Source organism: Phalacrocorax aristotelis, chromosome 15, assembly GCF_949628215.1.
Source record: "Phalacrocorax aristotelis chromosome 15, bGulAri2.1, whole genome shotgun sequence".
Taxonomy (NCBI): domain Eukaryota; kingdom Metazoa; phylum Chordata; class Aves; order Suliformes; family Phalacrocoracidae; genus Phalacrocorax; species Phalacrocorax aristotelis.
The window spans coordinates 6,466,447-6,492,932 of record NC_134290.1 but is presented as its reverse complement, the minus strand read 5'-3'; the positions used below and the strand labels follow the sequence as shown (position 1 = coordinate 6,492,932).

At 41.3% G+C, this 26,486-nt stretch overlaps 1 protein-coding gene across 3 annotated transcripts in view; it reads left to right on the top strand.

Annotated features, from left to right (window-relative positions):
* The window catches only part of ZNRF3 (zinc and ring finger 3), a 98,677-nt gene that overhangs the window by 11,536 nt on the left and 60,655 nt on the right, over positions 1-26,486 (top strand). Inside the window, exon 1 of one of the 3 annotated variants that reach the window (XM_075110887.1) lies at positions 24,772-24,793. The exons of the other annotated variants lie outside the window; for them this stretch is intronic. Within the exon in view, the coding sequence (XP_074966988.1) occupies positions 24,776-24,793 (18 nt within the window). The 5' untranslated portion in view covers positions 24,772-24,775. Of the gene's footprint in view, positions 1-24,771; positions 24,794-26,486 lie in introns of those variants that run through there. 3 annotated transcript variants of the gene reach the window in all.

Below are 26,486 nucleotides of genomic sequence, written 5' to 3'. Positions count from 1 at the left end.
CTGTCTCTGGGAGCTCAGGTGTGCCTGCAGTGGATCAGACCCGAGGTCTGCTTAGATCGGAGGTGTCATGGGTCCCCTCAGGAAGACACAGAAGTGTGTCTCAGACACCCTAGAGGAAGAGCAGGTTATAGTCATGGTTTGTGGTCTAAAGAGGAACTGAGAACTTGAGGTTAGGCTCTCGGGGGAACTGATCAGAAATGGTGGAAAAGAAGTTTTAGTTGGAATTTGCCGATTTATTAAAACAAATTGTTCCACTTGTATGGTTTGACTTGCATGAAACTCTGACCAAGCTCAGGCAGGAATCTTAAAAAAGATACCTGATGGGCCAGCTATCAGCTAAGTTCTTAACCTTGTCTAAGCCTTCTTTGCCTCGGCAGCTTGCCAGACACACTGTCTCTGACTCCAGGTCTTCCAGGGCACCCACAGCCCGGGAGGTGGGCTGTCTCAGAGCTGGCACTGTATGTCCTTTCAAAAACAGAGATGTGGGGGGTTTTGCCACTTCAAATTCACTAGTTTTGGTGTCTTAGAAAGGCCTGGTTGTGGTTTGAATCTTTGCCTTGATTGTGCCACAGGAGGAAGTGTATCTGTCATATGAAAGTGTTTCCTCAGACTAGCTTTTGCAGTAGACTTCTTTTTTCCTCCTTCCTTTGTCATGTTTCTCATCCACTTTATCCTCTCAGCTGTCTGTTGAGGGTCTTGTGTGGACTACCGTTTTGCTGATGTTCCACCCCAGAGAAACCTTTTCGTGGCCAACTGGGACAGCAAAGCTATGGGTTTTTTTCCTAGAACTTTTCCGTGTGGATGCCGATAGTTCAGGCAGATTTCTGTGTCCTGCTCTGCTGCGCTTCGCTTTGTTGTGAAGTTCTGTACGCTTCGCGTTACACAATGATCTCCTAACTAGAATTCTCTTCTCGTAGGCTTATTTGGAACTCCGTTATCAAAGTAGCAGATTTTTTGTGTGTTAATTTGAATGGTTTCACTTTGTAAAAAGTTCTGTCTTTCAGTGATGATAATTTGCTTTAATGCATGGCCTACAGCGGAAAAGGTTTGTGGGTTTAGACATTCCTGCTATAGATGCACTTCTTTGTTGGTACAGCCTTTTCTAGTTCTGCAAGTGAAATCAATTATGTCACTGCCTGCATAGCTAAATAGTGCTGGGAAGCAACCACAGGAGGAAAGTGCTTGATTGTCTATTTGATGTAAATAGTTTGCTCAAAGAGCAAGGCTTCTCTTCCTGCAGAAATATTGCCGGGAAACAGAGATCTGTAACTCACTCGTGTAGCAGTGAGAGTTTCTAAAATATGCCAGTAAACAGAACTTTACTAACATACAAAAGTAGGGGAAGATCTTGATACTACTTCTTCCAGAAGAAAAAAAAATCTGCCTTTGGTATCTAACTTTTTCACAGTTAATTTTAAGGGGAGACCTCTTTAGTAAGTGAAGCAGCTGTGTGGTTTCTTCAGGAATTCAGTGTTCGTACACATTCTGCTAATGCTGATATGAAGTTGTCATCTAAACTGTGTGGCTGTTGGAGTGCAATTTCAGTGCTTGCATCTCGGGATGGGAGGATGTGATTGTGACTTCATTTTTCTTTAGTTCTGTCCTCCAAATTGTTGTTAACAAAGGTGGTTCTCCTCCTCCCTACATACCCTGCAATAACCTTGTAAGACAGGAAAATTTTGGAAGTATGGAAATCCTGTCTCTGGAAAGGATTTATCCAACAATCATAGTTAAGTTTTTGTTTGGTTTTGGTAGAGCTTTGCTAGAGCTGTAGGAGAAAGCTGGTCCTAATGGTCTAAGGCGGTGCTTTACTAAATTTCCCTCTGTCCTGCCTCTGACATGTGGTACTATTGCTAGTCCAAAAGAGTTACAGAAACCAAAAAAGACAAAATACAAGCAGTGTATGATACAGTTCTGCAAACTTTTTTTGGGGGGGGGGAGAGAGAGGAATTCCCCTGAGTGTGGGGTTTTTTTTTGAGGCTTTACTGTTCAAGTAGAATTCACATCTTTCATTGAGTTTAGGTCCAGTAACTTCTGGAAACGTTTTGGGATGTTTGCACAACCTAGCTAGAAAGTATATCAGCAAAACCACTTATTACGATTAAAGAACCGGCTCTAAACTTGTCATTTAAGAGTGAGCAGTAAATAGTACCAAGGTTGTGGCTCACACAGGAACGTCATTGCAATCTGAAGTTTAACTTTCAAATATGTTAGTCAACAGAAAGTGTGTTGTAATTTGAAAATAGGTATACCTCTTCAAGGCTGTGAGCAGAACTTCCTTTGAAATAAAGTCCTTGAGAAGTTTTGAAGTATGCCCCTTCCCATTCCAGATTACCCAGTACTCAAATTTCAGTTAAAAGCATAGTAGACAGAGAGGGTCATTTTGCTCCTTATCATTGCTTAACATCCAAGTTAATAACCATCATTATCCAACACTAAGATGAAACTGCAGTAAAATAATAATAAAAAAAAGAACAGCTTACTGATTTTTTGACTTTGTAAAGCAGGGGTTTTAATTTCTATAATTTCTTTACTGTTGCTTGTTTTAAGATCAGTTTTACAAGCCTGGTGGCTGCTGTTGACATGTCCTTGCACTTAACAGCTGCTTCTACTTTGCAGATGTTCCCATGGATAAACTGTTGCATTACAACCACCTAAACGTGAGCTACTGTGCACTGAGTTGCCATCCATGAACTGGGAAGTTAGCATGTCCTGTGTTCACTCTTCCCCAGCTGCAAAGCAAAATGTCATCTTGAAGCCACCACATTTTTTTTCCTTAGTATTTACTTGGTTATTTGAGCTCACCTCTCTGGAAAGGGCTTTGGGGGTGTAAAATGTAGTTTTGTGGCAGTAAGTCTGATTGAAATGTAGTTTTGTGGCAGTAAGTCTGATTGCACTGACACCTATTTTGCAAATGAGTGACCCCCTTCTCATAGGGGTTGCTTCCTCTGCCTGTGGTCGTGTGTCAAAGCACCATCGTTGTCAGTGTTCTGTAACTGGGATGGATGTCTCCTCGCCCTTGTTCAGGTGTGTGCTGGTCCCTCCTTGCTGCTGAGCAATCTTGCCTGAAGTCATCAAAATCAAAGCAAAAGTCGCTAAAACGGTCCAAATGTGGCAAGTGATATCCCATGATACAAAGCAGGGGAGAAGGAATGGGTTTCTGTGTGTAGAAAATTTGTTCTTGCTTGCTCCTTTCCTGCCCTTTTCAAAAGTGGTTTGAAATAGCATCAAGTGTTCAAGGGTTGGATGGGCTTAAACGACCTCATGCACTAGCAGGATGTTCTGTAGAGTGTTGTGATTGTGCCCATATTGTCTCAAGGTGCAGCTTTCGTTGTCCAGAGTTACATTGGGAAAGAATCATTTTTGTGCTTGTAGCAGAGGCCTTGGTCTCGTCAGCATCCATATTTAGTTACTGGCACAAATGAGAACTTTGTGTTCTTGCCGTTCAGTTGTTCTTACAGTTTCTGAATCTGTTTCTCTAATGAATATATTTTTCAGTGACTTTCGTGGTCTGAAATCATTGATAAACACATATGCAAGCAGTAGCTGGAGCCATTGTGGTTGAGTCTGCAGCTTCGTAGTCTTCTTCCTTTCAGGTTACTCGCATGGTTGGGCTTTTTAAGTGAACTAAATGGCATGTCCTGCTTGACAAAGGTTGTTCTGCCTTATGTTTAGAGAAAGAATGGACTTTGGAAAATTCTTCTACTTTGGAAGGGGTTACTTCCATCTGATGAAGGCTATAGAGCATCTCCTATGATTAGAGAAAAGTTAGTTTGGAAAGCATAATGTTTACACATGTAAAGGATGCTTTTTTAGATTTTTTTTTTACTGGGCTTTAAACTTATTGAAGTGTTTTAAAGTATGATTGTATGAGGCTTTTGACTTATGTGACAGAATTGTGCGATTTTTGAGGCAATGCATTTGGGCAGCTTAGACTATTCTCTTCATATTTAGTGTGGTTTTTTTCACATAACATTATCTCCTTCCACCTTTTCCCCTGCTGTGTTATTGTCATGCATGCGTCAAAAGGCTATCAAAAACTTGCTGCCTTGGTGTTTTCTGACTTGCTACCTTAGAGATTTAAAACTCTCTGTCTTACTTTTTTTAAATTACAGATTCCCTGACATTTTTCTTCCAGTGAGGATATGGGCTTCAGTGTGACAATCTTAAGCTTATTTAGTGTAGGCATCCTTTTATTAATTAATTTTTATATATCCTTTTTAAGTAATCCACAAGCTGCAGGTTCACACCTCCCCTTGAGGATGTTCTGTGCCACCCATGTGAGAGGGGACAACACTGATACCTATTTCTGGGTATGGCTAGGATTTTAGAAGTGCTTATGCCAGCACTGATGTGTGATGTTGTTGCCCTGTGGGGACACAAAACTAGAATATTTTGAGATGTGGGTCAGGACTGATGGTGTAAATCCTAGTATTCTCAAACATAGTTAAGTAGGCTCTGCAAACAGTTTTTCCATCTCTTGTGCTTTGTGTTAGGAGCAGACAGTAGCGTACATCTTGTTCAGTCCTATTGAAAAGACCTTTTTGCAAATCAAATGCAAGTTATTTTCAATCCTTAACTTGCAATTAGTGTATTTGAATTGGAACTAGAATTGATGAAGCTAGGAAAGTATTTGCACCCTATGTAAGTGCTACAACATACTGTTGCTGTTAAGGATATTGCTAGCGAATAACCTCCTAGATAAAGACTTTTGTCAGACTAGGTTGCACTGCCTAGGAAGCGAATTATACTTTTTAGCAGTTGTACTATCTAAGTGCTGCTGAATTTTGAAATCTTGTCTTTATAAACATATTCCAGCTAAAACGGACACTGCCGTCTTCAAGACAGAATACACAAACTGATGCATCTGTTCTAGAGATTAATGCCAAACATATTCTTAAGGTGGCAGAATTCTGACCTAGGTTAGGACTAGTTCAGCTGGGAAAGGCTGAGAAAAGTAGTAGGAGTCCTGAATGTCTGTCAAGGGAAGGTTGTGGGACAGGGAACCTCGTTTTTTTTGTAGCAATTTTGCCAGAAAGAAAATAATAAAGGATGATCAGAAGAATAGAGAGAAACTGAACAAGCCTTAGAGGAGAGCCATCCTAAAGCAGTCACTGGGCGTATAACAAACTGTAAAAACTGAACAGCTGGAGAATACCCTTTAGCACTTTTTCTGCCTTCAGAGGCGTGGTAGTTATGGCTACCCTGCCTTAAGGAATGGTTCATGAACTGTACGATAGAGGAATGTAATCTTTGTATCAGTACAATAATGTGGCATTTCCATGCCCGTTTCCCAGTGCAGAATAGCATTTCTTAGTCTGGAAGAGAATCTGCAAGTTACGTCACAGATTTTTGCTGTTCATGTTATATGGAATTACCACCACAAACGGTGCCTCTGGGAGGAGGAGTTGGTTTTATTTACCTTTTCAAACTGAGACTGCTGCTAGAAGAATATAGTAAATTTTTTTTTTTAAAAGTGCTCCTTAGGAACAAATTACATTTGCATTAAAAATATCAAGGTACAAATACTTTCCTGAAGAATTTCAGACATTTTCACTGCTTCTCCTTTAGCTTCTTAGTTCTTAAGAATACGGAATACCTTTATAAGCATATAGTAATTTTGAAAGCAATTAAGAATGTGCTCTTTGACTGGGACTTCACGGGTACCTGCGTTTTTGTTTTGGTTTCGTTTTTTTTACTGTCCATTTAGAAACTTGTCAGTGAAATGTCCTTGCAGATGCTGAAGGAAGACTGTTAACAGTGAATGAGGTGAATTATTGAAAGGATGAACAAAACGGGTTAGAACAAAACATATGCTCTGCTTTGCTACAGGTGAGCATATGCTGCCTATCTGAAGTGCTGGAAAGGATAGCTTTTAAATCATGCATGTTTTAGAAAAATATTTATAATATGTCTTCTGATGTTGGCCTGTTCCTGTCTCTCATTAGCTGGTAGGGAATTGCATCTCTGATGTTAAGACTCTAGGATCATGTTTCTATTACTGAGGCAGGTACTGGGTGAATAAACTCCATTCACGCTGTTCAAAACTTGGCAGCTAATCCTGGCAAAGCAGCAGTGCTCCCCTGCTGTCCTCCAGAGATCCAGATTGCTTTTCCAAGCCCACGTTCCTGCTCTCCGGGGTGGAAGTGGCTGGCAGTGCCTAGGGAGGGGGAGGGGGAGCAGATTTCCGAAGAGGGCTCCGTTACTGATTATAGTCATCGTTTCCAGGACTGGCAGCATGGTTACAAGAGCCCCAATGGATAAGGAGTGAATGATGCTAAATGAGGATGGGTGAGCGAGTGATTAAAAAAAATTCTAGGCTTGACCTCTGTTCTCTTTCCTGGTGTCTTTTTCTTGCCTTTGATTTCTCACTTTCTGATTCCTTCTCGTTCCTGTGTGAATTCTCAGTGCATTGCCATGGACACACGCTACTGTCTTTGAACTCTGGGGTGAAACTGATTTGCAAGGTAGAAAATTAATTAAAAGTTCATGATCCTAACATTTTGACCCACACTTCTGCAATACAGATTGCTATTCTGCCTTTGCATTAGTCTCAGTTAGTTGAATAACTAACTGAGCAAATATATTAAGAGCCAAGACTGCCCTTACAAAGAATGTGGTAAAGGGGAGGAGGAGCATAAGCAACAGTGTATAGGATGAGCTCTGCCATAGCATGACTCCTAGAGTTTTTTATCCTGTGTCTGATCTGGTCATTGCTGAAGAACTAGGAACAAATAACAAAAGCTCTTCAGCCGTGTAAGTTAAGGAGTGGAAACTGGCACCACTGTGTGGTGAAAACAAGCTGAGAAATCCAGTAGTTCTTAGACTAAATGAGGATCTTTTCATGCTGTCCAGGAAGGATGGCGATACTGAATGTGGAACAATGGAGAATGGTTGAGGAACGAAGAAGAAGGTATGAGTTTCTATATCTGAGGTGAAAGTATCAAGACCTAAGTTTTCTCTTAGTTCGCGTGGTGGGAAGGGATACAAGACTGACTCTGACATGGCAACTGCTGGATGTCAGTAGAACATTAGGTATGAAGGAGAGTGTTACCTTAGCTGGGGGGCAAGTACAAGAATTGTGCCCTGAGTTACCTTCTTTCACCCACGGTTCTTGTTACATGTGTGAGGTAGATACCCCGGCAAGGATGGGCCTTAAGGTGATAATGTGACTTAATGGATCCTTGGGCTGTGTTCTGTGAACTCTACATGCATGATTAGCAGCTTGAAGGTAACTGGGGAAAAATATGGAATGTGGGGAAGCTGAAGGATGATGAAGAATGAAGAGAAGGACTCTAAGATTTGATGGCATATTGTCTAACTTTTCTAAAGCTTCTCTAGCTTTAATATGGGGAAGTAATCTTGCATGTTGCAGATTTTACACACGTGGAGAGAGACTAGCAAGAGATTATAATGGTGACATGTTTGCTTGGAGAGGACTGGAGCATAGAGAAAAACTAGAGAAAAGGTTGAGGCGAGTTTTGCTGGTAAGCACTGCTTTGAAGTATTTGGCAGGGAGTGGAGTGTCGGGATTGTTGGACCAGATCAAAGGTTGTTTTGAAGAGATGCTAAAGGTTGAGAAGGTAAATCACGCTCTAATCTGTGGAGTCCTAGAGGTGTAGGTGCCATCAAGAGGTGATGGTAGACTTCTAGGAGAAGGGACGGGCATGGAGTGGGAAAGGTCCACATATGGCTTGCCTTCTATGCTTCTGGTAGTGGGATGGGCTTGTAGTGAAACTTAGCAGGGTGGACTTTAAGTAGGTGAGATTCAAAAGGGATGTGACAGAGCATGGAACAAAGTAGTGAGTGGGTATGCAACACAAAGCAGACGAGAGGTGGGAGACGTTTGAAAAGCAAGGAAAATGAATAAAACTGAAATTTGTACAGAATGCTGAGAAAAGGGAGATGAGAAGCTTGTAATAGTGATTAGTATATGGTGAAGAAGAAGTGAGAGTGATGTGCTCTTCTATGCTAGAACTATGCTGTGGTTTTCCTGAGACATGGTTGGTCCTCTGAGTCATGCTCAGATAAGAGATGGGACAGTTGCTGCTCTTGAAAAATGATCTAAACCTGCATGCATTGTTTCTGAAGCAGCTTCTCTGCAGGGCAGCAAATGATCTTGGTATGTTCTCAAACCTATGTTAATTTTTTGCCTTTTCAAGGGATTGTTAGAGTTCATCTAAGTGAAAAACAGCAAGCTTGGTATGACAGCAGTATGCAGAACTAAATCCTGTCGTATGAGTGAAGAACATAACTTCCTAAATAAAGCTTCTGCTCATATGTACGCGGTGCATTGTTTGTTTAGATTGTGGGAGTATTCTAACCTTGGGCTTCTTGTGATTGTGATGTGGTGTGAAAATATAGCTTATATTAATAAATCAAAACAAAACCCTTCCAAACAATTTGTCTTACCATCTGCACTGGTGTGGAAAGCTGGAGAAAATGAAAACTTGGGAGTTTTCAAGCAATCTGCTTCTGAAAATAGCTTTAAAGTGGACTATACAAAGGAGAAAGTCCATGTCATAGGTCTTTCTTGAACAGGTCCATGGTAGAGGGCTTTTTCCTAATTTAAACAGGACTCTATGGTTTCAGTATCTGTCATTCAGTAATGATTACAGATTAGTAGGTGCTATGGTATGCAGGGGAAAGTTCTCAAGGAACGGTCCAGTGCCCAGCTTTCCAGAGGGTGAATAAGTACTGGGTGTCTGTCTTTTGTCTTCCCTTGGAGCCATAGCACTGAAATAGTGCATTAAATTTTTGTAGATTATCTGAGATAAGATTAGTTTCTGATGTATGATGACAGTTTTTATATGCTTCACCTGTGTGAGAGAGTAAGCAGGCAGCATAAATGTCTTACTTCTTCAGTGCTGACAATCTTCCATATACATGTAGATAATTTTATATAGAAGGTTCTGTTTACTTCAATCTAAGCTGTAAATCACTCAATTTAAATTCTTGATACAAATATATATTAGAGCCGGCAAGAGTTCTAGAGCAAGGAAGAGTATCAAGGAGTCAGATACCTATACTCTTCATTTAAATTTCTGGTTCTGTAGAACAATATTTGCAAGTGTTTCCCTTGAACAGTGGATTAGAAGACAGGAAAAAATGATATTAACCTCTAACTAATTCAGAGTTAATCTTCACATAGCTGAATTTCTCTTTCCCCTTTTTTTGAGGGTAGAGAAGGAAGCTTTGGGTTGTTCTGAAATGTGGTGCTTTTAGTCCTATGCAGTTGGGGGTACCTGATAAAAGCTAATTGCCTTCGTTATATCTAGGCACAGATGTGCAGTGAAAGAGAATTAAGAAGAGAGAGAATTTCTTGTATGTGATGTTCCTTAAGTGGCATTTTTAGTATAACAACTTATCTCTGATCCTTTGATGTGGACCAGGTCTAGAAGGACATTGAAGGGAAACACCAAGGTGTTGTTGGCATTCTCAGCCCAGCCCTGCGGGGCCTGTTAGAATAACTGCTGGTGCCTGAGTCGTGGTTACCCCTCATGGTGACTGTATAGGTGGCACTATTTCTGTCACGCTTCGATATTTCACGGTGAAGTTATTTCCAGATGTGTTGCAGGCAGAGAAACTAGGGTTGGTATTTCTCATATCAAGAGACCTTACCTTTCTTGATTGAAGCTAAATAGTAGTGCTTTGGAAATCAGTCCTGTGCCCTTCATAAAGTCACAATTAGAGATTTGACGGAATTAAAGTTCAAGTAAAGCAGATCCAAAAGTTAGCTACTCTGGCGTGCATGTTGTAAAGTTACAGCAGGATTTACTTTTTTTGCTCTAGTATTGCACAAAGGAGGGGTCTTATACATAAATAGTTGCACCAGTGTGCTAGTCCGTTAGGTTGATACCCTACTTCTATAGTCCATATCATAGAATCCTGTGCTGAAATTTTGTCATGAACTTTCATTTTACTGCAAATTTTGTAATGTGAAGTGTTTGCCTGCTCCCTTTCCCCAGCCTATTTGCCCAAACCAAGTTTCTGAAATTGTTAGATTTTAAGCCGCTGCTTGGATTGAAGAGATTTCTAGAATGAAATTGACAAAGCCAGAGCTTCATTTTGCACAATTAAACATTAAAACAATATTTTAACTTTCACAATATGACTTAATGGCTTTTTTGGGCCTGACTCACCCCCTTGCTTCAGTCACCCATGCAAAACTGTTAATCTGTATTGCCTTTTTTTCCCCTCCCATAATAAGTGTTCTGTTCATAAAGACTGCCTGTGTAAACTTAATACTGCTTCCAGGTAATGGTGATCTCCTGTTATCTTATTAAATACTTTGGATTCTGTCCTGTCTGCCAATTCAGCACTGGTAAGGCTTGGAGCATGAGAATCTTCAGCACCATGTTGGACACTCAGCCACAGGGGTTACTTCATGACATCCCGGTTCCCTGTGACTTACTTGCTCTTGTAGCTCAGTCCTAGCACCAAAGTTTCACAAACAGCCACAACCGTGTTTTCACAGTGCGGTTGAACTGAGTTCGCTCTGGTTTATCTGTACAGGAAACATGCTGTAGTGATTTGCCCAAAGCTGCCCTGGTAGTCTTTGGAAGAAAGAAGTAAAATTTTAGGGTCTCCTAACGTCGAGCTTGTGCTGGCTCTTCAGACTCTGCCAGTGAGCGAGTGGTGCAGCTGGTGCAAATTTTAGCCAGTAGATGTGAAGTAATCCAGCACCTGGAACACTGAATGTTTTGAGCTGGGATTAAAAAACCTGAATAATGTAGAACTGGCTGTTATCTCTGTATGTTCTGGTGTGAGTTGCTTACCCACTTTTTGTAGAGAAGATGGATGAAGGAGCTCTTTAGACAGCAGTTTGGTTCAGCTATATTAGCGGTACTCTTTAGCCAATTTCAGGTTTGCATAGAATTGTTTGGCAAGTAACTTTCCATCTTGCAGTCAAATAAGAAAAAATTCTTATAGGCAGAAACCTCTGTACATTTTTAATCCATTTTTCTTTTGTCTATCCATCTTGTGTACTGAGATAGGTCTTGTAGAAAAATAACGAAATTAATGACTATCACATTAAATGTTCACAGAGGGTCAGAATTTTACAGGTTATCTTCAGTTCTGACTGTTATTACTTTTGAAACCATGTTTTTTTCCTTACAGTAAAATCCATTTTGATATGGATCTAGCAGCTATCCTGTCATGAAGTCTTTTGCATCTCGGTAGTCTGTGTGCTAAATCTATGGACAACTAGAAGAAAAAACCCTCAAACAAACAAACAAAAAAAAACCAACACAAACCCCTAAAAACTTTTACTACTGATCGTGATTCCTGAACAAGCTTCTCACACTGGCTAGTTCATCTGTTCCATTGTTATTTTTTCTTATTTCATTGAATGAAAGTTCAAACTCAAAGTGAGTTTGAGAACTGTCTGTGCTCAACATTCTGCGTGGGAAGCAGGAGAGATGGGGCCGTTGCTCAGAGTTCAGTGCACCCCAGCAAGTATTGCTGCTTGTACTTCTGGAGTGTGGGAAGCAGAGTGATAACCCACAGGGTGGGGAGTCTAAAGATACTCTCTGAACTTGTAAGACAGAAGGACCCCCACAGAGAGCAGTGCCAAAACATCAGTGTCCCTACAGCAATTGCCTGAACTAGCTACTGAAGTGTTATTGGAGACTAACTCTGTACCCAGAGAAATGTGAAGAAGCAACTCGTGGACTGAATGTAAAACGCTCTGATAGTTTTAGAAGCAAAACTCCAGCCTGTGCCTCTATTCATCAAACTCAGGTCTGGGGCAAAAGCATTCAGCTATACTTCATTCCTTAGCACACCTGAAGTATGTGCATTTAGCATGCACACACCCCTTGGCATATTATATTATGGCTTGTGCTTTCCACACATGCACCCCTGACTTCCCTAATGATCCTCTGTCCTGCTCTTAGAGTGCTGGGACTATGCTCCAAGTAGGTGAGGCTGCTGAAAAGGAGGGGGAAGAAAGGAGAAATCTTAATGCCACCAGACACAAGACAGTGTGGGAAGCTAACTGGCATGCAGTTATTTACTGTGGCAAATTCTGAATCCTTATTAATAAAACTATTCATCATAGATTCTGAATAAATAGCGTTCAGTCAGGAGGATGATAAGAAGTCAATGCTGTGCCGTAACCACTTATCCATCCCTTCCCTGGCAATGGTGCAGCCACGGCGGTGCGCCACCAGGGCTCGTGCTGCAGCACATGGTGTTCATTTTATCCTTTGGAGGAAGGGACTTAACTGCTTTATGTACCTGCAGCGCTCTCCAGATGAAACCCTTTGCCATGCTGCAGGTGTTGGGAACAACTGACAAAGCAAGGAGGAGTTAAATGTACCTGAGCTCTAATCCTGTGTGTTGCTAACAGAGATGCAGTTATTTGAAGTATCAGCTGGGGGTATGGAGAGAAAAGTTGATTTTGGAAGTAAAATGTCCAAACTGAAAATGCAGAGATATCCTACACTGTGTTGTAATGCGGGTGAAGGCTTTGGTGCAGTATACCTACCCAGGTTTTGAGTGTTTTGAGTATAGATGTGCCTTAGGAAGGATGATGCTCCTTTAGTTGGAGTGTAACATTGTACAAATATAAAAGTCAAACAAGGTCCAGCACAAAAAAATAAAGTGTAGAATAATGCGTAACTGGAAAAATGGCATCAACAACCTCACTGTAAGCAAGAGTTTTGTGTGTAAGTAATAGACAACCTCTGCTGTTAATAACCAAGCAAAAAAAACCCCAAACCTTGGATCCAGTAAAATCCTAATGGGTTTTGCAGATTCTGTAATTGAAATACCTGAGTATATATGCTGATGTCAGACAAAATGGATGGGCTTGTTTGACATCACAGTTTACCTTCGCCAGTTAACATAAAGATGAGTGCCTTTCCCTGAGTCTCTGTGTGTTGATGGAAGGCTAGTTATAAGTGTTTGCATACAATTGGCTGTGAACCATCTTGGCCTGAAACAAAAGTGAGAGCCAAGGGACCACAAGAAGCAGTGGGCAGTGGTTGGCCTGTGTGCGCCAAGTGGTGGGGAAATAACCGCAGAGCGCAGAAACTCAAGCTTCAGGAGGAACCCCAGAATAAGAGGCATTTTATTGATTCCATTTTCCAGTAAGAGTATAATTTAGTGTCTTCCTCCACCTTTCCAGTTGTCTTAAAGCATAAAGACATCCAGGCCATTTTAATATTTTCTGCAAAGAGTTATTTGAGGTTTCGTTTGTGACGATGCCTGTCCTCCAGCTTGTCACTACGGTGAGAATGAGTGGGAGGCGAAGGGGGCAGTTAATTTTCTGAAGTTTGTAGTGAAGTGCTGAATTTGTGGGATCCTTTGACGGTCCAGCTTGAGAAGGTATTTAGATATTTCTAGCTGACACTACATTACTGAGAGAAATGAGGTCTTCCAGCTGTGTAAGTGAAATTCTGATGTGTTTTGGGAAGTCTCTGTGTGACTTATAAATTTGTTTTATAAATTCTAGTTTCTCTACCCTTTTCCTCCCCTCAAAAAAAAAGAGGGAGGGGAAGATGGCTATTGGCAGATCACTTTTCAGTTAAGTCATTAATACAACAAACTTAATTTTGAGGCCCCTAGTGAATTTTTTCTTTACACACAAATCCCCTGCTGAGGGCACAGCATACCGGGTACTAAAGGGTTAAATCATCTTGCTTTGGAAGCAGCTGGGCAGTTTACACTCCTTGCTGGGCTGTACAAAAATACTTTTCCTTTGAAGTACTGGGAGGAGCGGCTAAGGGTAAAACCTGGAATGGGGTTGCAGCTAACAGTTTGTAGTGGGCTTAGCTTGGAACAGGCAGCTGCCTGCAACTGCAGTATGAGATGGCAGAGAAGGTCACGGTTTCTTTCACTCTCGCCTTCACTGTCTCAGCGTGAAGGCTTTCTTTTTGAAATTCTTCAAATGCTATTTAGTTCTTGGAAAATTCTTGGATTGGGACAGGTTGCAAGAAATATAGATTAAAAATATCCTTTCCCATAACGGCAGGCCAAATATAGGGGTCCCATTGGAAGTTCCTTGGCTGCCTCTGATTTGATGTGGTAGTGAAGTACACACTGCTGCTGTCTGGGGTGAGAAAGATTCACCTGCACTGAGTGGTAGGAAGGAAGTCAAACTCTTGAACAATGTATGTTCTAGAAAGAGCTTTCAGAAGTCCTTTTTTTCCCAATTTGCTAGAACCTGTGAAATCTCAGACCTGATGACATACCTTAGACATGTTGAAATCTCAGTTTAGCAATAAAACAGCTGATGGCAGTTCTGGTGCTTGCCCTGGATGACTGAAACCAAATTGGAAGACACCATGTTTGTAAGAAAAGCCATTAGGTTTATAGTGCTATACAGCAGGAAGCCACCTTCTTTATTGTATACAGCACGGTACATAACTATGGATGACATTGCTTGATAGGGCTTCTTAAAAGCAAATCTTTTCATAGATGAAACCTGATGCAAGCTGGGCTCCAGTGCACTCGCTGATCCTGCCACTGCCAGCAGTAGAACCAGACTAACTGAAGTTGCTCTCTCATTTTCTACGGTAATACTTTGCCTCTTGGTAATAATTTCTTGACAATATTAATATGCATTTTTGGGGAAGTTCGGAACTGCCCTTAATAATCCGGTCCCTTCATCTTTACTCATTTAAGGATTTGACACTTAGCTGTTGGTAGGAGCAGCAGGTTTATTTCCCTGCTGCTCTGCCACTCACTCTTTAGCTTTTTAGCTTTCTACCTTTGCCTTTTCTCTGAACACAAAAAGTGCCAAGAATTTACTTGCTAAAATAAGCAGAATCTTCCCCTAGGGTTTCTGCTGTTGTATGAGTTCTATAAAGGGTTCTGTCCTTGAAATGCTTGCTTATTAATACCTGAAGTACCTTGCTTTCCCATTTAACAATTCAAATGCCAGGGAAAATATATAGTAATATAGGCCTAAGAATCTCAGAAAGGATGTTCTGCTCTCATCTCAGAGCTGTGGCTGAAAATCTTCCCTTATAATCTACACCAAACACATTCATTTTCTAGAAAGTGAGGGTTAGTGCCATGGCAGAAGTTTAAGTAAAAGGCCCCAGAACAGGATTTTGGGGATACTGGGTTTTTTTTGTGTTGTGGTTTTTTTGTTTTTTTTTTTTTCCCCCCGAGAAGCTGCTACCTGTGTTAGATCTCTGCTTGCAAAGGGGAGTTGCCTGGCTCCTTCTGTGTTGGCTGTGCAGGTCTGTTCACGTGGCTTTGCAAGTGCAGAAGTTAAAGAAAACCTCCAGTCCATTTGCCACGTTGGATGATTCATGATAATTGACCCAGTTCAGTTTGATGCCAAGGATGTTTCCCACTTCTGTGTTATAAAGGGCATAAGCTGATGGGCCTCTGTATTGTTATTAAATGTCCTTAACAAAATGGAGTCTAGAGAAGCAAGAACGCAGAACTCGGAGTGTCTAGGTTTTGTGGCTGGCGTACAGTGACTTTGTTTTGCATAGCTGAAAGACTAACAATAAGTTATCACACTCAACGACTTTTTAGCAGGAGGAAAAATGTAGTCTGTCCAAATGTTGTTACAGTGGCGTATGTGTATTGACTGTGTGTTTTTATGTGTCTGCCTCTCTGGGGTCACAGGGGCGCACATGCTGTTTCAGTGTGTTAACAAAGCTGCTCTTGGACAGGAATGGGTGCTACTGCCTTTCCCAAAACTGTGCAGGCAAAGCAGATATTATCAGCGCTGGCCCTGGGGCATAAAATAGAAAGATCAAAGCACATGGCAGCAGCACACAGAGGCTCTTCAAAGCCTGAGCAAGGCAGAATTGATAGAGAAAAGAAGAACGCTCTTGCTGATGTAATCACAGCCTGTGAGACAGGTTGGGGTTTTTTTTCTTTTTCTTAATTTAAACAAAGACACAAAGACAGTCCTTGTTTGTTTAGAGAGGTGAAGCGTGTGCCACAGAGATAGAGCAGGGATACCTGAGTGTATAGAAGGTTTCCATGGGTAGTATGGAGCTCAAGCATTTTGAAGTAACTGCAAACTTGCAGTTTTCCTTCTTTTGCTTTGCACAACTTCCGCATGTGGTATTCTCTCACTTGTGGTGTCCATGTGGGATGAAGTAGGAAAATGGCAAAGGAAGGAATGCTTGTTTTCAGGCTGCCTTCCTTATTAAAATGGAAACTATTTTGTTTTGAGAACTCCAGTTAAAAAATTCTGCGATTTGTATGAAAAGAAGTCGAGCGCAGACAAGGTGGAGTTGGAGGGGAGGTGATAAGCCTTATCCATTGTCAAGAAGCGCAGGCTTGTTCAGGCACAAATTGTGAATGGGGAAGAAACAGTTGTTCTCCCCCTTTGTGTATGTGGAAAGGAGGAAGGAGAGGTGTGACTTTTCTGGAACAGATGTGCAGGGATGGAAGGAGTTTCCAATCTTTACAAACCTCACTTCTTTTTATGTGCTGCAGCTGCAGAAGTGTGTTTCTGAACCTCTATTTTGATTATAAAGGTGAGGGATAGAAAACAGCTTTTCAAAGGGAACCTTCTGAAATAATGAGCTAGAGCATGGTAGAGCTGCTTTTCCAACCAAAGGTGTATCTGTACAGTATACTGCAGATGACCTGAGCTAGGTCTGATATCCAAAAGCTATGTGACCTTGTGGGCACGACACAAAGCCTGAATGAGTAAGTATTACCAGGGAGGCAACATATATTAGTTAATGTAGTTGCATAGATTTTGTACATGTTTGGAGCTCGGGCAGAACAATCTCTTCTGCTTGGTTGGTGAGCAAAGCCTGAATGCATCTGATCTTAGTATAGACTTAGCGTATGTCTGTGTGACAGAGGGCCTGATCCAATCCCAGCAGGAGGGAGAGCTGCACCCACTAGTCTCTGGGAAGCTGTTAACTCTGAAACTGAAAAACGACTTCACCATTCTGCATTGTTTCACTTACTGATTGTTTTAGAAGAAAGATCTAATGGGATTATCTCAGTCCCAAAATGTATTCCAGGATGCCAGAAACCACAGTGGTTATTTCTATCTGGCAAAATCTCCAGCTTTCCTTCCACCACAGCCATGAGACTATTTGCAGTGCAGTTCAGATTAGTGCTCAAAATTGTGGCACTCTGAAAATCTATCATGAGGGAAAGGTGGCTGCCTACATTGTTGACTTTCATACTTCATTCTGGGGTTGAAGCTACATTTATAGTCTGCTAAATCAGTTTATTACCTTATTAAGAGTTCCCTGCTCAGAAAGGGATGCATCCTCTTTATTGTGGAGTATGTGGGATGGTACTGGCATTCCTGTGTTGTCTCATGTGGAAATCTGTCCATTTTGCTGGTCGGCATCAAAACTTGTTCCCTCCACCCCCCTGAATCTCTCTTCTGCCATGCTGCTTCCACAGATGTGTCTGATTTGATACTTGACACTAGTAGAAAGAGCTTCAATACACTTGAAATACTCCGATTTTGGTTTCTAGTTACCAAACCTTCAGGCACCAGGAAATTTGCACATTTTACAGAGCTCTGAGATGGGCTCTGACATGTACTTTTGTTACTGCTGCAGGCACTTTCCCCTCATGATATGGAGAGGCTAGAGAAAAATTCTGGGGTGGGAATCCTAGCAGTTAGCATGACTTTCTGGAACTTATGCATCCGCTTTAAAATATTTCCTTTTTGGGAATCCCACCCAGATATGTGTGGGACAGGCTGTTACCAGTCTGTTGTAGTAGACAGCAGAGGTTTCTCTACCCTTAGAGGAAGATGAATTGGAAGGTTAAGCCATCAGTATGGCATTCCCATGCTTTTGCTTCTAGTGAGTGATAGAATGAAAAAAAAAAGGTTTTAACTGATTTTCTGTATACTCTACTGAGTTTGTGTGGCCACTTCTGTCACCAGTATCCATGGCCTTTTGATTCATGCAACCAAGTGAATTAACACAACTGCCATGCCAAGTTAACCAAAAGATTCCTCTGCTTCAGTGACTCTCTGGCAGAAGCAAGTAGCAGACACTTGTGAAGGAATGTAAGATTAGAGCAAGCACATGGTGAGAATTCTGCAGTACAAGTTTCCAGGCTCTACCAGCTTCTGGCTTAGGACTTCCTGTTAGCATCAACTAATCCGTGAGAGCCCTTGATGGCATTTTCTTCCACATTTTTTTCCAGTCCGTTACTTTGCCTGTAGCTTGCTTGTCTGAATTTGAGAGAGCACAGGGAAGATCTCTTTTGGTTTGGAGGGCTTGTGAGGGTTGCTGCGTACTGTGACATTGTATTTACCCTTATTTTTGGATAGCAAAGAAGTCAGAGTTGGGCCATGTAGTTGGAGAAGGTCTAGGACAACAGTTCTGTTGACGAGTCTGGTAGGTACACAGCTAAATTGCTCCCTAACAGGAATGGAGGTAAGACAACTAAATCTCCAGAATTTTGCTCATTCTCTTACTGTTCAGCATAAGTTCTGTAGAGGTTTTTTTTGAGCTGCAGGGGAAAAGACGTTGCCAGGAAGTAATTGTTCTTTCTGTCTCTTTCTAATTCTGTGCAGCAGCTGCCTGGTCTTTAGCTGCTATTAATGTTCAGAGCTCTTTGAACAAAGGAGCGTTAGGCTGATGTAACTTCTTCCTCTGTCAGACATTCCCTCTGAAGCCATCTTTTGTCTCGATGGCCCTATTGTAGCCATTCATATACTGATGAATGAACAGGAAGCTGATGATGATAGTGAGCAGATGAGTTTGATCTTGAACAGGTTTTACTCAGACTCCAGCTTGAGGGAGTTTATATAGGAACTGAGCTGTACCACCGTCAGCTACAATGTCTGACTTGTTCATTCAAATTTTCTTTTGTTTAAGGAAACCGGAAAAGAATATTGATCTAGGAGAAAATGTGCTAACTTTGTAAGTTGAAAAACAATATTGCAGATACAAATCCAGGAGTTCTGTCACCTCTTCATCCAAAGAGAAATTTACTTGAATGGCTATGTTTTTATTTCGGTGATTGTGAGTTCTGTCATGTTTGGTTAGAGGTGATGGTCTCTCATTTGTTGTCCTGTTTGTGACAAACCTCAAACCTGGCCTAAAGATGCTGAGGAAGATAATTTATGGTGCCTCAGGTGACAGTGATTGGTAGGAAGGGAGAACTTCTTGCCTCCAGCTCTTCCTCCACAGACGTTTTAAAGTGTACTACTTTAGGCTGATGACAAAACGTATCCTTAAAGCCTAACGTGAACAGCATTAGATGTGGTGGAGTTCTTGCCCTTTTTCTTCTGGACTGGGGGAGGACAGCAAGGGGAGCTTATCAGCTGAAGTACGAACAAACGTATCCACATTGCAGAGTATTAAATTCTAGCACAGCAAACCGGTTTATAAAGTTAGTTACTGAAAGGTGATGTGATCTTGCACAGAAAACTTTTGTTAGTCTGGGTGAATGTATTAAACAGGGAGTGGAATGCTACTACTGGCCTGACGTCCCTCCAAGAGGAATGATTGGGGTAAGGGGCTGACTCCTTAATATCGAGAAAACTTTACTCACTTGAGCCTCCTGGGCCTGAAATTACTCCACGTTCTGGCAGGAAGAGGCAGATTTAAAGTCACTAATACATTATTTTTGTACTATAGTAGCTGTGATGGCTTGAGCTGCTCTGAAAAAAAAGGGCAATGCTATCTTGTGATATTAGGCACTAGAAGGAAGCCAAAATATGATGATGTTTGAGTTAGATTGTCTGTCTGAAGACTGATGATAAATACTTTTGTCTACTATTAACTACCTGATAGGCCATACATGGTATGACAGTCACCGAAGCATCCTAACCAGAGCTCTTCTAACACAGCTGGTTTTTTTCATGTGGCCTTTGGTGCTTGCTTTTATGTTAGCTTTCTATAGATATATAGCTAGCCTATTTTCAAAATGCCTGATGAAATGAAGGGACTTTAACATGAATTTTTAAAAATGTGCACCAACAGTTATTTAAATATTATGGACAAAATTAGCAGTTCCCTAGCAGAGGAGTGCAGAGATGTGTTTGTGAGTGTGTTTGTTCTTTTCACAATGCCTGTCCTTTTCTGTGGTGTTTTTTTTTTGTTTTGTTTTTGTTTTTGTTTTTTTTTTTTTTTGGTGATCAGGCACAGATTCCATCGACCTTGTTTTTATTTTTGCGTATGTCACATTTTCTGCAGACCCTGCTCTGTGTTTACCTCTGGCTGAACGTGCCGTGTAAGGACATTGGTTAAAGGGATTCTCCCCAGCAAGTCACAGCTGTATATACAGCGGGTTATGTATCAGTGCTGATCTTGGGAAGGATCCTGGTTAATTTTAATGCAAGCTGGAGGCATACACCAGGAAGAACAAAGAGGGATCGTAAAAAGCTTCTCAAAGTTGTGGCTAAGATTTCTTTTCTTTCTTAAGTGTATTCTGAAAACCTTACCCTGTTAGGAGTACCGCTGAAAATTTCATAAGAGTGTCACAGTTACTAGGAAAGGACCAGAGAGCAAAGCAGAAGACTTCGTGGGCACCACTGGGCTCCAAGAGCTTGAACGTTGTGTGCAGTTCAAGTCGGTGCATCGTAAAATAGGAAAGGGAGACTAGAAAAATGAAGAGGTAAATCACAAGCTGTGGATCCACCTCACCATGTAGTCATGATCATGATGCTCACTGAAAAAGATTGAGTTTTGTCTGCTTGGAAAAGAGGCTGTTGACAAGAGACTTTGAGTGAAGTCTGATGTAGAGGCAATGACTAAGGAACAATTACTGGCTATTCCTTGCAATATAAGGACTATCAGAGCATACTCAGTGAAATTCACATAACAGCTTTCAAGTTAGCAAAACAATGTATATTTTTAAAACAGTAAGTTGTATTGCTTGCTGTAGGGTAGCGCAAAACCCAAAAGTATGAGCGTCATCCAAAAGGGGTTAGGCAAAATCACGGAACATGGATGCATTGCTTACTATTAAACACAATGTTCTGGGTGAAGCCTCAGCTCTGGAAGTCTTTTAATGACTTAATTAAGAGGCTGTATCCAAAGAAGAATCATCCTGTGTCTGTTATGCTTTTCCTATTCTCCAAACTTCTGCAGTTGGCTACTGTTGGAGATAGGATACTGTGCTGGTTGGATTTTTGGTCACACCCTGTATGGCTGTTTTTATGACTTGCCCAACATTGCGTAGGAACTCTGTGGCAGAGGAAGCAATCCAGTCTCTTGGGAAGTATTCAGCTGCTTTAACCACAACACTGTATTTTCTTTTCTCATAGTATCTTACCTCATTCATTGCACTGTCCAATTTTTTTAACATGTGAGGGAAACGTCCTGCAGACAGCACTCATTCACCCTGCACTCCCCACACTCCTGCATTCTTGGAGTACAGTTTACACCATTAATTTCCCAATCGGTGAGGCATACCTCAGTGGTGAGGTGCGCCAACAGTAGATACGCAGCACTAAACCCAAGCCAATAAGCTTTGCTGGACTTATTAGCATGGGCTGTATGCCAGTGCTTCAGGAGTTGGGTAAAAAAAGGAAAAAAGGGGGTGGGGTGGAAGAGAAGTGAAGGGGTAGTCTGGAAGAGAAGAGAGATGAGGCGGTAGATTAATGGCTATAGGAAGGAGGAATCCAGAAAGAGATGGGGAAAGGAGGAGGGAAAACTGTCGTGTATCCTGAAATACAGCACAAGTATCTAAAATTAAGGCTGAATTGGGCTACCTTACATCTTGCATTTGAAGTATGAAACACTTGCTACTCCAGCCTTGACATTCCTGTATGATTTATATATAAATGAACATGTAGAGCACCAATGTCAGAGAAAATGATTTGGACAAAAAAGCTTAGGTAAATTTTAAATTTTAGAAACTTCTAGTACCTTGGTTTTTCCCCCCCCATATATAGGGTGCTGTAGTATGATAAGCATGTATATTAATATGGTGTCAGAGAAGAAGCTGAGGAAAGCTGTTCTGTTTTTCAGTTCTGTAAAATAGTTCAGTTTTGCAGTTCTGTGTTCAAAGTGAAGTTGAATTTTGCTCTTAGATCAGGGATTTAACCTCTTTGTAATGAAAGGGGAGTGCATCGGATCTCCAGGATTTCAGAAACTTTCATTATTGTTAGTTTGACTTTAAATAATATAAAAGGAATCCTTCAGGGACCAAGTGCAAAGTTTCTACAACTGCCTTTGAAAGATGGAAAAGAATGAAGGACTGACAATTTTTTGATTGCAGAATAGTGTTCTGGTTCAAGATGTCAAAGCATAGGCTGTGAGCAGTGAGTGAATCTGTACATCAGTCAGCCTTGTATGCTGATGAAGTGTTTTGAATAGTGCACTGCACTGAGATGTGGAGGCCGGTTTACATCTAAGTTGGTTATTTGCTGTGCAAAACAAAACAAACAGAGTCTGCAAGAGAGAAGAATTTCACAGTGTGTGAAATGAGAATATTTGCAGTGACTATTTTAGCAGTGGGCTACATTAGAATTAGGAATAGCTTTTTATTTTGAAGTCATTCTCCCTACTACAGAACATTCTTCAGTGGTGACTCAGTGTAGAGCTAATCTCACTCAAAATGGTTGCCAGTTGCCACTTAGAACAATAGGACTGAAGCCACAGGCTGCCATCAGGTGGCTGTTTTTAAGAAGGGCATTTTTTTTCCCAGTGGATTTGAGTGTTTCTTCCCCTCTGATAACATAGAAGGTCTCAATATTCACTGAATTCATGTAATAGAAGACTTTGAAAGCAGTGTAGTTACTCATTACTTTATCTGAAATGGAGAACCCAGTGCACCAGATATTTTCTTTTACAGAAAAAAATCCATTAAACCTTAACCTGTTTTCAGGAACAACTCTTTGCACCTGATTTATATGCCATAATACTGGCCAATACTTTTGTTTAAGTACTCAATTCCTCTCTGGGCAGGAGCATCTTTTCCCTATGCTGTGAATGAGGAAGTTAAGCAGAGGGAGAAAGGAAAGATTTCCATACAGTTGTAAGGGAAACGACCTCACTGGAACAGAAGTCCAACCACCTCCATCCTCCATTAGGGTGAGATCCGGAGAGCAGGCTGGTCTGTTTGCTGCGCCGTGGTGTCATGCAGCAATGCAACACAAGTCGGCCTGTGTGTTCCTGGCTGCACCTGGCCTCAGGAGCCATCAAGTGAGGAGACTGGACGTAATAGAGGATGGCTGATGTCTTCCTAAGAGCTGCGTTGCTTACATCGGAGGCTCAGAAGTGGGGTGAGCGGCCTTCAGACAATCCTGGATCTGTGGAGCTGGGGGAGATGTCAAAGGAAGTGGCGGAATGCATCCAATTCCTGCTGTGAGACAAGCTGAAGTATGATGAGAAAATCACCTTGCCTTCCGATAAAGGAGATCATGTTCCTTTGCATACAGTCTATTCTGGAGCCTTGTTTCATGTAGTTGCAGCAGAGGCTTTGGCTTCACCTGTATTTTCATTTTAAATAGATTGGAGAGATTGTGCTGGTATCTGTTAAAACATTAGACCTGACAAAAGCGGTGTATGTAAAACTAGATCTGGTGTTTGGACTTTGCCCAGTGAATGTGAGTGCAAAGCAGGGGCAGAGCATGAAGGAGGCTGTGAAGGTAATTTCTTGAGAACCTGAAGGAAGGAGAGAGTCTAGAAGGAAGAGGAGACAGTCTAGAAGCAAACAGGAGGCTGTACCTGTTTGGAGACCTGTGCTTTCAGAATCAGTTGGCTCCTTTCCCTCTAAAATTTCCCTAACACCTTAAAATGTTTTCACATGGGTAGGAGTCATAAATTGGAAACAAATCCATTGAAGTACACTGGGTTGTCCAACTGAAAAACAGGTCAAGTGATAGATCTCGGAGAGCAGAGTTAAGGAAAATTTGGAGCACAAAGTGGGGAAACTGGGATATGAGAAGGCATGTGGCAGCTGGAGTTTGAAACAGAACTTCTGTAAACTTCACCTGTTTGTGCATTGCTCCAGGATGGCTTATAAAACATAAACACAAATCTGACCAAAAGGTAGACTTCGAAAAATCACTTAAGATGGTACTCTGTATTTTCAGATTGTAAAAATTGTCACAGGTATTTTCTTGAGCATTTTTTGGTTGCTGTAATGTAAGCTAAAGTTAAATGTAGAGAGAGGGAGAGTGCTTTGTAATTTATGATAAAATTCAATACAAGAATATGATATTTATCATAGGTGACTTGAGTCACCTATTTATAAATCTAGAAAACTTAAAGGTTTAGCTTCAGAGAAATGCATGCAAAGGTAAGAAGTAAGGGGAAGTGTCTGAAATAGTCTAACTCTGTAGCAGGATAACGAAGGAAAATGTGTAGTTAAGACCCAGAATACCCATAGCTGATTTCAGTGTTTGTCTTCCTCTTATGGCATAAGAGAGATGTGTGAAGGGATTTGCAGTAGACTGGGTCTGAACTAGGCTAGGGAGTGATCTGTGTCAGAGGAGTGAGGAAAGACTGGACAAAGTATGCAGCACAGACCATTTCATATCAAGACAGAGGAATAAAGAAGATTCCTTAGAAATAATGCAACACGGGGAGCAACTGAGAGAGAACGTGGAGGAGAAGATAGGGTGCTGGGAAGTCTTGTCCGGGTGGTGAGAGGAGCAGATGCAAGAATCTGACTTCTGTTGGGCCTGTGCCTCAGGGATGTGCTGCTTGCTCTGGGAACTGAGAGATCATTACTCCCACCACTGAGCTGAGAGCATCTCTCTGAAGCACCGTCTCAGAGGGCTGGTGATTTTTTTTTTCCAGAGAGTAAGCCATGCTAGGAGTGCTCACAGAAGGAAACAAAGCTGGTATACAGTGCTTCAGTTCTCAAGGAAGTTCTTCTCTGGGGTACTCAGTATGTTGAAGACATGGTGACAAATACCCAGGTAAGCACCACAACTCCACATTTGGTCATTGCGTTGTGTGGGACAGGTGGAGGTCAGTTCTGCTGTGTGTGCACACACAAACTCCCTACCCTCTGCTCTGCTCTTAGAGATATAAAACTCTGAATAAATGTCCAGTATGTAGGGTTTTCAACATGTCCATGGTTTCAGTCTCTTAAAACCCTCTGTTGGTGACGCAGACACTTATGTACTGAATTTAAGTCTGATGACAACAGGCTTTCTTTTTTTAATCAGCTTTAGCACATCACTTTGAAAGACAAAAAAAGAGTATCGTGTTATGGGCTGTTTAATGTGCCTTGCCGTAGTGGAGGGCAACAGTATTTTCGTCATGTTCAAAAACTTTCGAGAGCATCTTCCGAGGCACAGGCTGAAGGAACTTCTGTTAGCCAGAGGTTGTATGTTTTACAGAATCTTGAAAGAGTCTTTATATAAATATTCAAAGATTAGTTCACATACTGACCTAAGAAATAGGGTACATCTTTAGGGTATGAGCTATTATGTTTCAGCCTTGAAAAACTTTTTTTCATGGTAACAGGAGTGCAGGTCTAATACTGTATCACTCGTGTGTCTTTTGCTTGGTGGTGATTCCAGACTGGCTTTTAGTCAAGGTGGTAATCAGGAACTTTCTAAATATTAAAACCTTCCTTCCTGTAGACCTTTGTATTGCAACCCAGAGGATTTGTTCAGACCATTTAACTCTGTGCCATTTGATTTTTCACTCAAGCTACCGTTGTGTGCTGATATCAACTGAAGCTTCATGCTCCAAAATGCTAAAGAAGTGTCTGTTCATCCTTAGCAAGTGCCAGCTGCTTCCTTTCTTTCTGTCTTTCTGTCTTTCGGGGAAGTGTCTAGGCATGAGGTGGGAGATAAATATAATGAAATTATTTATATCCTACCATTACCTGATAATTTAACAACTGTATTTTGAAGCTGTGTCAACTAATTAAGCTGCTTGTCAGGGGAGGTAGACAGTCATTTTTCTGAAGCAGAGTATCCCCTAGCTTCTGGGAACTACAAAAGTCAGAATTTTAATTTTTAATTTTTTATACATAACAGCAATTTTGATTCTTCTTTCCTTTCTGATTTTACTTAATCTGTTAGATTTCACTACTGCATTTGCAGCTTCTTTTCCTGTATTTGAAGACTAGGAGTTTAATTTTTACATGCGATCATCATGTGTTCACCTAATAAAAAGAGCTAAAGTTCTGAGAATTCTGAGAACCTGAATCTGTGGTTGTTCATACATTGGTTTCCAATTTTTTAATGCAAATGTTGCAGGTGGCTAGGGGTCTGTGTTATTACCTTGTACTTTCTTCAAGAAAAATGATATATGCTTTGTTGGGTAATATTTGCAGGCAGTTTTCGTTGTGGGACAGTCCCAGGCTCCAACTGTGAAGATGCGTTTGTATTTTCTGTGAGAAGTAATGAAACTACAGCTGGCTGCGCACTATCTGCTGTACCTTTTGCATCTCTGTTATGCATGTAGTTACTGAGCCAAAGTTTTGATTTTGAACCGAGCAGAAAGTTGATCCTTGGTGCTGCCTTCTGCTTTCTGCTGCAGTGAGTCTACAGGATGTATCTTGATGAGTTTAAACAGTAGTTCAAATATCTGAAGTGCAAAAATGGGTGGAGAGAAGGATTAAAATATCATAACCCTTCTCTCTTGTGCTTTCCC